This window comes from Phyllostomus hastatus, unplaced genomic scaffold, assembly GCF_019186645.2.
Source record: "Phyllostomus hastatus isolate PE091 unplaced genomic scaffold, TTU_PhHast_1.1 phas_contig_254, whole genome shotgun sequence".
Classification (NCBI taxonomy): Eukaryota; Metazoa; Chordata; class Mammalia; order Chiroptera; family Phyllostomidae; genus Phyllostomus; species Phyllostomus hastatus.
In genome coordinates, this window is record NW_025333810.1 from 8,608,611 (window position 1) to 8,620,866 (window position 12,256).

Here is a 12,256-nt window from a genome sequence, read left to right on the forward strand (position 1 = left end):
AGCTTAGTTGGTCATGATATAGATATATAAAATTTTAAGTTGTTTTAAGAAGGAAGTATAAAAGGGATCTTGTCCTGGGAAACCTCACTTCAGACTTTTTGCCTCAGCTTCGTGGTGTATATTCCAAACACACTTTCCTAGTCAAACAAACAAACAAACAAACAAAAAACCAAAATAAATAAAAAAATAAAAACACCCAAACCTGGTAAGTTAGTGCTTTGTTGTACTGTGGTTTTGAAAAGTTGGATTTTTGTTTAGGTTGATATATTCCCTGAAGATTGGTGAGCTCCAAATGAAGCTTCAGCTTTATTTTTCTAGAATTGGAATCCTTACAAATCTTACATTGTAATATTAATCTTACAATGCTTATATTCTGATTTCTCTCAAGAAGCTCCCATTATTTTGGCACAGAATATATATTGGAGGTAAACAAAGGTATGTTCAGTTTTGAAAACAAATATTAAGGGTCTTAAAATAAGATTATGAATATTTGTGTGGAAATCTGCAATAACAGATTAGGGAAGGAAAACATCTTGGTGGTTCAACCTAGGTTAAATTTAGAGTGTTGGAGATAAAAATATAGGATGAATTTCTTTATTCATCCTATATTTTACCTATATTTCACCCGTTACCAAAGGGTGAAGGGCTGTATTTTATTTCTTATTCAGTTACTGAGCTTATTTCTTCTGTTTTTTACACAGATGCTGCATATGACTTGTCTTGCTGTGGTGAAGACCAGTTGCTAGAACATGCTGAGGGACAGACCGTGGCATGTAATGGACATTGCAAGATCCCCTTTTCATCCAGAGCCTTTTTGAGTTTCAAGTTTGACCATAATGCTATAATGAAAATCTTGGACCTTTGATAGCAGCAGCAGTGTTGTGGAAGTCCAAGAGCAGAGACCTGTCACATTTGAGTGGTTGTCTCTCTCTGAGCCTTACCTTTCTCAGGTGTTTTAAAGAAATGCAAGGAGGCAATGATGTTTCTGAAGAGATTGTTCTCTGTGCAGAAGAGAGAGTAGAAAGAAACATGAATTTGGACTGTAAATGCAGTTTTATAACCTTTTTATACAAATGTACATTTTCAGTGTTTGGCTAATGAATTTAAGTTGCTTTTATGAGGGCATTTTTTTCCTGTGATTGTAATTTTTATGTTCTGATCAAGAAAATAATGTTTGAGTTATCAAGTTAATGGGAATGGTCTATCTACCCATTTTAGTGATTGCAATAATAGTTTCCTTATTTTGAAGTTTTAAAAGAAACTACATAATTTATTAAATGAACATAAGAGTTGAAATGTCATAGAAGTCAAGATTGCAGGTCATCTTCTCTGGTGGCATTTAGTATATTTCTTCGTTTTTAACCACTTAGGTTCTCTAATCCTCTGCTTGAAGTTTTGTTGAAAGGTTTTATTTAGTGCTAGCATCTGCTATATAATGTTCATGTTCAAAATGAACTCTTAGCACTTCATTTAAGACAAAGTCCTCAGCCTGGAGAGGGACCGAGTTGGTTGGGTGTGGAGTTGCTGCTCTAACTTTGTGTTGTGCTACATGCAGTTGGTAAACTTGTGAGACTGCTGGAGAGAAGGTAGCAGAGAACACGGAGGCCACGATGCAGCAGCTGCCTCGGTCATGTCTTTGCCATCCTGCCACTAGCCCTTTAGTATTGTACGATGGTTGTTCTTGAGAAGGTATATTCTGTATTACGGTTGTGTAAATACATATGGAACCTGACATTATTAGGTTTTATGTTGCATCTCAGTGTTGGTCTGTGGAAACTGATGTTACAGTTGGTTCCAGTCTGCAGTAGTAGCAGAGACTGACTTGCTTCTATTAGCATGCTGAAGCCCCTGGATGATGGAGTGAGAATAAAAGGAAGGTGCAGTTTACCCAAGTACAAATAAAGCATCTCTCTAAGGGGTGGGAGTCAGAACGTGGAAGTAACACACATAACTCCTAGGAATGTATTTTGCTTTTTCAGGATTCTTAAATCTAAATAAGGATGGCAGTGCCCTTTTTAAGGAGGATTTCAGCTATAATTGAGGACAATCACCAGGGCTGTAAGGGGGCTTTAGTGTTTGGGCTGCTTGTGACCTCAGTGAAGGTATTTGTGGTGTGAGCATATGTGTGTGTGTGTGCATCTGTCACGTGGGTTTAAAAATCGTTTTTTACATGTGGTATCCACAAAATATATCTCTGCTTGTAAATTTTATTGTAGAAATCTTTATTCTGTATAGATAGCCTATTTAATAGGGGTTCTATATAACCCATGGGGCTTTCAAAAGAAATACTATTGTAAGGGATTCACTTGGTATAACTTTGCTTTAGCTTTTAAATGGCTTGATTTTTAAAGGAGAAATTCTATTTATTAATGAAAGTGTCACCCTCTTGGTGCTAAGCAGGGGAATTCACAATTGCAACATTGTGTTTAGAATTAGGTTATTTACAATCCTGCATCTTTTAATGTGACAAATTTGTGAATACTTTTGTGACTTTTTAAAAAATGCATTCTGTGATTGTGTTTGGAAGTTCTTACTCTTCTTTCCAGAAATACAGCTGCTTTGCTTGGGTCTCCTTGAGCCATATTTATAGTTGGTCCCAGCATTCCAGATACTTGTTAAATTGGTAAGGGAGTGAAACTTCATTTGCCTGGCAGGTAAATCATTTTCACTCATTTACTGTTGTCTGGAAACCATTTAATTTTTAGTAATTTTGTATGTTTTTTTTTTAAGTGAGTACTATGGTCATTTTTTCTGGTGCCTAGAGTTGGATTTTTCAGCTCTCTATTAAAGCAAAAGAGATTAGAGTTAGTTATCGGAAGTATGTCTTCTAATAGTGTTGAACCTTGTCAAGAACCAACACGTTTTCTCTTTTCATTTGCAGTGGTTTAGCCATAGTTCAGTGTTATTGCCATCGTGCTGCCTCCACTGATACACTGTGGCACAAAATAAGGGTATTGTTGGGATGGGATTTCGATAACTTGAGGCTTTTATCTATCTTGACAGTTTGAGATAAAAAAAAATTTACATGAGTAAAGTTAATGTGTATGATGTGACTAAACTATGCAGAAAATGTGTGAGTTGGATGTATCTGTTTTATGTATACCTGCTATACTTACTCCCTCGGACCCGTGTGTTAGTGTCTCATTGTTCAGGTTTCCTTGAGAAAGGCCATGCTTAGCACAGAACTGGATTTCTCCTTGGAGAAAATTTAGCATGGTTTGAAGAAATTAAGTGATGAAGAAGAGTGCTGAATATGCAATAATTTACTCTCCTGTGTGCTGCATTCTAAGCTAGATGAGAACAGTAGTTGTGTTGGCTTCATTATGTTTATGTCTTTGAGAGAGAAATAGGTCTTTGAATCCACTTTTCTTATGTTCCAACCTTATATGTTCCAAGGTTCAGTGCACTGTGATTCTTTTATTTTTTAAAATTTTGTAGGTGCTTTTATATATAACTGAAATGTTTCATAAGATGTTAAATGAATTGTTTTTGTACTTAACCATAGTAATCCAAAAGATAAGGGTATGGTTTACAGGCTTTCACAAGTTTTCATTAAGAAATAACAAGAGAATGGTTTTAGGAATTCAAACAGTGATGCTCTTCTGAGACATGAGTGTTTGAGGAGGTCTGAGAACCTAATAGAACTAAGAGCATGGATGAAATTTGAAGATGTTTGAAAATTAAGTTGGATTCTCAGTATATAAAGGCAAGTCTGTGCTGTCACAGGAATTGTGGTTGCTGCTTTAAGCTTTGGATATCCTTATTTTTCTATTAAATATCAGTACAGATAATGACATGTAGTGAAATTTAGCAAAATTAATTTTATGCTATAAGATTGGGTTGGTACTTTGTCTTTTAGTAATTTGTTCAGTAGTCCTCACTTATCTGCAGCTTTGCTTTCTGTGGTTTTAGTTACCCACAAGCAATTGCGGTCTGAAAATAATAATGGAAATTTCCAGAAGTAGTTTGTAAGATTTAAATTGTACATTGTTCTGAGTCGCATGATAAAACCTTACGCTGTGGTTCTCCCTCTGCCCAGGGCCCTGCATTGTCCTGTGGTGCAGCGGATTCACGCTGTCCATGTTCCCTGCCCATTAGCCTCGTAGCACCCATCTGGGTTATCAGATTGCTACTCATGGTAGCACAGTGCTAGTGTTCAAGTAACCCTTATTTTATGTAATTATGGCCCCAAAGCACAAGAGTAGTGATGCTGGCAACTCGGATGTGCTTCCTTTAAGTGAAAGGATATGTATATATAGGAAAAAACAGTGATACAGGGTTTGGTACTATCCGTGGTTTCAGGCATCCACTGGGGATCATCTCTCTGGGTAAGTGGGGACTACTGTAATATCAACTAAAAAGACCAACTCAAAGCGAAGAGCATCCTTCCATAGAGGTTAAACTCTTCTATAAAACTTAACATATTGTAGTGGTCTTTAGAAATATTCAGGTCTGCGTGCATGTGTGTATTCAAAACATTTCATACCTATTCTCTCATTTAACTTTTTTTTGGGGGGGGGGTTCCAATAGTTAGTTAACTTGAACAGTAAGGAGCAAAAAAGTCAATTATAAAAGTTTGCCAAGTTACTTTCCTTACTATTGATAATATCTCTTGGCTTTCTATATTTTTGTACCTTTGGACTTCCCTCTGCCACCTCCAGAAATTTTGTTTTGATTGCCATCTATTGTCTCAGTTGTTCTGAGACAATATTTTCTTTGCATATTAATCATAATTTTAAGGTTTGATTCATTAACATTTTTGTGATTGAAGAAAAGTAATTGTTACCTAGTAATTTTGACTTGGATGATTTTTAGGCTGGAAAAGAGGCTTATTTATTGATGTAATGTTAGATTTAAGCCAAACAAGACAAACTCTTATTTTGTCTGAAGGTATTAATATTCTTTACTGTTAAGCACCCATTTCTAGGTAAATGGGTGTCAGTAAAACAACAGTTCTGTTAAACCTTATTCCTGATAGCTGGGGAAAGCCTAGCTAGGGTTCCTTATGTTGTATTCTGTCCTCAGACTTTAAAAGTGCATTTTGTATAGCTGCCAGAAAGTCTAAAAGTGAGATTATGATGGGCTTTCTCAGCATCCTTTTTTCCTAGAATTGAGTTACTCTTGGAGTCTGAACTCCTGTGTGGTAAAGATGGCAGGTTGCAGACGGCCAGGAAGGCTCTGCCCATGCTTTCTTCCAGAGCAGAGATCTGGATGGCAGTTCCAAGAAACATGGTAGGTAATTATTTAAAACAACAGTGCCCTGAAGGGAGAAGATAGGTATAGTCGCTGGGCAAAGAGAGCAATGAGTGCTATTGATGTCCTAGGCTAGGAATGTGAGCATTTCCTAGTCCAAGCAGAGTGGCCATTACCAGGCGTGTTCTTCCAAGTAGGGTTAAAGTTATTTTTTTCCCCCCAAGTATGGTTGCCAAGCAATCAAGTGAACCTGAAGTAAATTTTCTCGCTTTAAAGATCACTGTTTGGGAGTCTGGTATTTCCTGTGCTGATACTTGGCGACTGCAGCCACACTGGAGTGCACTGCTTCCTTACAGGAACAGAACCTAGAGCGCACACAGTCACTTCACACGGTAGCTGTACATTTGTCCTGCATGGTGATCCGTTCTTTTCCATCCAGTTGCCTGTGTGACAAACAGCAGCATTTACTATTGAAATACGAAGTAGTCTATATATAGCTAGGGAAACAGTAAAGCTACCTCTTGTGCATGGGGGTGGACTTGAAGGGCTGGCTTCTATGAGCTTAGTTGCTCAGAGTTTAACAAAGTATTGTACACAGAAATATAAATTTTAAGAAAAACTTTATAAAGTATGTGGAAGTCTTCTATCTTGAGAAATATTCATAATTGAATCTTTGATCTGGGTCCCCAGATTAATGAAAAGACTAGTTAGAGAGATTCCATTTGTCTTGGGTCTTCTGTGGGTCGCAGAGGAGATGGTCTAGCTGTGGTAGCAGCTTGAAAAGCAAAATCTAAAAGGAACTAACCTTGGCAAGGCGCTTGCATTAACTGTGTAGTGTTGGGGAAAGGGGCTCAATACAGAAATCAGGTGCCTTTGTAACTTTGTTCCACATGGACACTCCTCTTATTAGACTTTAGTTTTTTAGTCCAACAGTGGAAGCATAAGACTCTGAACGTATATTTGCTGTTTTTGGTGGGAGGATTCTTACAGTTGTTTGGGTGGTGGGGTGGTTAGTGGCTTCTTTCTGTTGTACCACTTGAAGACCTGTTTCTTAATCCTTTTTCTTGGTGTGACTAGCCAGGAGGAGGCTGTTGAGTCCCTCTCCCTGTTCTCCACTCCCTTCTTGTATTGTCCCTTTTGAGGAAGCTTTTTTCTCTTTTTTATTAGTGCTCCATATCCATGGTGAATCTGCCGCTGTGGGAATTTGCAAGCAGCGATCATATCTTGCCTTTGAGTTGATTTCAGTGACCCTTGGGCTGTAAGCACATTGGAGGACTGGAGACAACCTGTGCTATTTTCAGTCTCAGTGTATTGGGAACAAAGAAACCTGCATTTCTAGGGTGAAATGTGCAGTGTTCTTCTGGTCCTCAGTCTTAGTTAATATTCTTAGGCTGTGGTCTTTTTAAGGGAGAATGTAACAATTAGTTTTTTAATTCATTGAAGCAATCTATCTAAAGCAGTCTATAGCTACAACCTATGGTGTGAAACATTTGGGGCACAAGTCTACATTGTTAGTCATTTCTCAGGCTTTTAATTAGCTAGTTCTTTGTAAAATGGTATATTGGCTTATGCTTTTGTGATATTTAGGAACAGACTATGGATGGCAGCAAATGAATGCAAAGGTTTTCGACAGTGAAAGAAATAAAGGCAATAACTATTCCTCCGCAGTTTGGTTGGTGGGATGTGCTAGTACTTTTGGAACAAACGAGTGGCAGTGGACTTACGCTTTTCATGTACTTTACCCATGGCGTGCGCTGACCCAAAAGCACAGACACCTGCAGGAGTTCCTCTGAGCCTCTCACTACTGTCGTGGGGGACCGCTGTCTTACTGTTCATTTTAGGTTCGTGTTCGAACCTAAAGTATCTTTTAGTTTCAAATGCAAGTGTCCAAAGAACTGTCCTTAATTTTGCTTTTTTGCTTATATTTTACTTCAGAACTAGGATGGTAGACAGCTAACCTGACCTCCATTTAATATTACAAATCTTTTCCTTCAGTAACCAATAGGGAAGGAAAATAAAATCATGAACTATTTTACATGCATGTATCTGTATATATATATACACACACATTTTTTTCTTACAACTGTTTTTGAAGTTTGCCTGTTGGCTTTTAATACCTTATAAAATTGTCTTTGGTAGGTACTGACTCATATGATTCAGATTTTTAATTTTACTTGTTGACTTTAATGAAAATTCCAATGTTATTTCAGAAATGGTTAATCAAATGGAATTATAATTCATGTATTAGCTATCTTAAGGGAAATGTTATAAGTCTTTTGTCTAAGCAGAATAAAGGCAAACTATTGAATAGGAAGGGAGAAAGAATTGATTCCGTTTTATACCCTGCTTATTTCCAAAGCAAGATATGAACAAATGTCTTTTATGCTGTTGGGACTAAGTAATGCTCACGGAAGATGTGTGGTCTCAAAAACAGTTGTCTTGGGAATAGTGTTAGTCTGAAAAAGGTGAAGATATTTATGCTGAGTTATGTAACAAATTACTCGGGACTTAAAAAAAGCTGGTAGAAAAAAATTGAAATGGTTTCACTAAGTATGATGTTCTAAGTATGATGTTCAATTGAGAAAACTGGACTTCAGAATAAATGTGACTACTGTCACTGTTGTCTTAAGTGAAATGATTTAACATTTAATTTTTGCCTTAAATTATAGAAGGATTTTATTATTTTACCTTAGGGAATTTTACTGTTTGGAGAAAGACTGTGTAAGTAAACTTTACACTGGGAGTGATTCTGTCTATATACTAATGAAATTCTTGGTGCTTGTTTTGGTTAATTGTCAAACTTTCAGGGAGAGCAGAAAAGGAGCCCCAAAATTGTAACTGCTGGGTTCATTCACCCTGTAGTTACAACAGTTGATACCTTTAGAGCAGGTTTATTGTATTTCTGGGTTTATTACATTCTGGCTTTGTCTCTCTCCCTCAGTGTAAATGACTAATTTTCAATTTAAATTTGGATGTGACTATTATAAAAAAGGAATGACTCATATTTATTAATTGGGAGTTAATGTTTGCAGGATTGCTGTACTTCCAAAGTTTTCTAGAAATGCAAGCTGAGAAAAGGAACAAATTCTTATGTCTTAACAGTTAGATTCTTTTTGAAAGCTATTTGATGTAACACCAATTTAGAAATTACAAAATACAATTTGAATGATGGAAGTTTCCTTTGTATTTTAAAACATTTTCTTTTCAGTTGATTGTTCAAATATTGGCTTTGTGTGAAAACATTATCATGTTAAATTTAGACTGTAGTGCAATATCAATAAATTTTGCTGCTTGGGCAGTTTTACTTACTACGTTAACTTGTTTTCTGCTGTTACTTGTTATAGGTTCCAAGTTACTCATACTATGATTGCATCTCTTTGGAACAATAACAAATGACAAGTATAGGATACAGGTATGCTCATATGTAGGAAAAAATAGTAGAATGTCTCTGCAAAAAATGAAAGAACTGGTATGTATTTTCCACCTCAAACATACAGTTTGGTTGTTGGCTTTAAAGGAAGATTTTACTGTGAGTTAGATATATAAAATCCAGCAATTCTTGAATTTTTACTAGGATTGGGTTTTTAATGCTCTTGGATCTCAAGGAGATTCTTTTCTACTAGAAACCCGAATTATGTGATAGCACTTTTTATTTAAAATAATGAGTGATCAAGGTATTATACTCTTACTGTCAAAGGTACATTGCCTTGATAGTGAGAAGTGACATGTTGCAAAGATGTATACCATACATTCTTATAGTCATGTATGACTTTCTTGTATTTCCAAATCTTGATTATATTCCACTTCAGTAATTTTTTAAAAAGGAAAAATATTCCTTAATAATTTCCCATTCATACTAAACTTGAAAAGGCAGCCAAATAAAAAATTGGTGATAAATGTGGTTTCTTGGACTATTTTGACCTTATCTAGTCTGGCTTCTAGCCTCTGCTTTGCCTAGGACTGGCGATTTAATGTGAAACATCACAGGTTTGGTATTTACATAGATAAACAAATAGTATTACAGGAGGACAGCCTTACCCTTTAGTGAACACAATTAAAGTACATCTTGGAATTAGAAATATTTATTTAGAATATAAGAATGTTTGTAAAATATAAATGTCTTTGTATAAATAAATGGAGATTTTTTAAAAACAATTCTATATCAAATAACACAAAGTAGCTATTTTACAGCAGCTAAAACTAAAGGCATCTGGAAACACTTAAAGCATACAAGTGAAGAATCTAGAAAATTACAAGGTTATTATAGTACAGCGTGCTAAGTGGCAACTTTAGGAAACTTTCAGTACAAACAGTGGAACAATACTGACAAATGCAAACTTAGTCACATGTGCTTTAATAACTGACAGTACATTCAAGTGGTATAAGAATAGCACATTTGTCAAATAATAGGAAACTTAAATCTCATGCAGGGTAAATAAGTCAGCAGTGTCTAAAACATCAGAAATGAAGGGAACATGTTTCATTATCTGTGCACTGGGTTCAATCAGAAGCAGGTTATTAGGGGCTCTGACTCACTTAGCAGCACTGACATGAGCACTATAAGTGAATACTAGGAGTTCTACAAACAGAACATTTCCACGCGGATTTGATTTGCAAAAAGTGCAAAAGTGAATGTAGAGCAGGAAATCAGTGTGATTGGGGGGAATTTTGTATATAGCTTGGTTGCTCTGCTGAGCTAGTGTTTCAGATGATTAGTGGATGGGTGACTTGTATCTGCCTGGACTCTGGAAAAATCGGGTACCACTGGTCAAAGATACGATTATCCGATACTGTTTGCTGTTACTGGGACAGAATGATTTCTTGTCACAGCCACAAACAAAATCTCACTCAGATGTGAATGATAAAAGAATGTGTCCAGTATAACTCTTATTGACCAAAAATGTAAATTGTATGTGAAACTAGATTCCTTTGCACAGGAATTCATGAACAGTTGCTATTCCAACTTGTACCACATGTATGTTTTTTAACAGCTCAGTGATGCTGTGGTAGCAGCCAGCATCACATTAATTGGTAATTCTGATTCCAGTTCTAAAAAGTTAGTGCTTCACAGCCTATATAGCATATGTTAGTGAATGCAAGTGTACAGTCAGTCAGAAAGTGAGTGTGTGAAACAAGAGGACCTGCAGGAGGACACAGGTTCAAGGCTAACTTCAAGCTGGCCTGTATACACACGAGGTTTTGGTGAACCAAAAGAGGATTTGAATAAACTTCAGGGAGAACTCTGTGTGCAGTGAATGCATAATTTTTGTTTTGTACAAAAGTACAAATAATTTGTGTCTTTTACAAAGTAGGGCCCAGCCTCTAAGCACTAGGGAGTCTGCAAACCTCATTGAAAAGTGATGATTGTATTATTTCTTGTCAAACAGGACATTCTTTGGGGTAAATAGAAAATAATTGCTATATGATTTCAGTGTCACCCATAGGAAAACAACAAAAATGTAAGTATGTCTCCTACCCCACAATAAAACGCCCTTGGCAATGCTATCTATGACTGTGCCCTAATAAAACTCAATGCAGACATTCAATCATCAGATAACTCATTCCCGCTTTGTCCTCTAGAAACTAACTGTAGCTCTGTTTGCTGCATCTAGAAATAGGTGCAGCTATAAACTTAGTGAAAATGAAATTTTTCACTTAAATAGTTTCATGGATGAGACATACTCCCAGTTTTATGTATTTGCAAATGACTTAAAACTTTTTGGAATCTTAGCACTTTCAGAAGTCACTGTAAGTTTGAGTTGTTTTTTGGTAGTCTTGATGTCTTTCTCATCAGTTCACGTAAAACACAAGTATGGTACCCTAAACTCTTGAGACGTTTAAGATAATGACAGAATTAACTGCATGATAATTTTTATGGGTCATGGGAAAACGACTTTAGAAGGAAATAGGCAGTCCCACTCAGATCAGGTGACTGGGGAGCATTTTCCCATTTGAAATGTAGTCTGTATCAGGGGGTCCCCAACCAGACAGGGCTGCAGAGCAGGAGGTGAGCTCAGCGCTCCTGCCCTCTGCCCTTTCATGGACAAATTGTCTTGCAGGAAACCATGTCCCTGGTGCAGAAAAGGTTGGGGACCGCTGATCTGTATAGAGCTAGGGACCAGGAGACTGTCAGATACTTAAGTTTTTCTTAAGAGCAGTAAAATCCTTACAAGCCACATCCTAATGGTTTTTAAGAAAAAGCCTTAGAGGCTCTAATTCAGAGTTCTCTGAGGTTCCTGTGAAGTATTGCTGCAGGCTCAGAAGGAAGGTTAGTAAGAAGTACATGTATCTCAAAGGAGAATTAAGCAGTTATGTTTAACTGGCACTTTGTTTTATAGACCTAACATTTCCAGTTTCAGACAGCATGGATGTTAACTTCAGACACCCAACATGCCAGCAGATGGCAACAGTGAGACATCTAGTATACCTCTGGGGTCAGGGCATAAGTGTCAGCTGTCCGGTGACATAAGATGTTTATCATAAGTAGGTTTTGGTGAAAGTCTCAAATAACATCTTACCACTCAGGAGTCTGTCCGTTTTGGTAGCTGCAGCACTTGGGGCTTGGCAGAACATCAGATGCAGTGGGTTGGTCCACACACTGATGGCATGCCAGTGGCAGAAGTCTCTTCTGATTTTTGCCTCAATTCAGTGATGGGAGATACACTGCAAGAGAACTGTGAGGTGGGCCCTTTCTTCCCATGCCCATTGCTCTAAGGGCCAAAGACTAAACTCGGAATAGAGAAGGTAACTGCCTGAAAGGGGTAAGAAACCATGGAGAAAACAGGAAGAAAACAGAAATGTAAAGGTCTAAAGATATTTTAAACCTCATACAAATTAGAATTAAGAACATTGTTTTACCCCTGACAGAGATTTGATGTAAAACCATCTTGTATTCAGAAAGGGAATAGTTCAGGTTACAAAAAAGGAAGATTACCCAGCACCTGCAGGCATATCACAATGCAGTTTCAGGGGACTCTGCAGTCAGACAGCCCAGTGCCTGTTCACCTTCAGCAAGGATTTTATCTTAGGGGGTCTTTGAAAAATACAAGGAAAGGAAATCAAC

At 37.1% G+C, this 12,256-nt stretch overlaps 1 protein-coding gene across 1 annotated transcript in view; it reads left to right on the plus strand.

Annotated features, from left to right (window-relative positions):
• DCP2 (decapping mRNA 2) overlaps positions 1 to 8,510 on the plus strand; it is a 55,466-nt gene extending 46,956 nt beyond the window's left edge. Inside the window, exon 11 of the mRNA XM_045837878.1 lies at positions 702 to 8,510. Coding sequence (XP_045693834.1) covers positions 702 to 865 — 164 coding nt within the window. The 3' untranslated portion in view covers positions 866 to 8,510. The remainder of the gene's footprint in view (positions 1 to 701) is intronic.
• Positions 8,511 to 12,256: the final 3,746 nt, after the last annotated feature.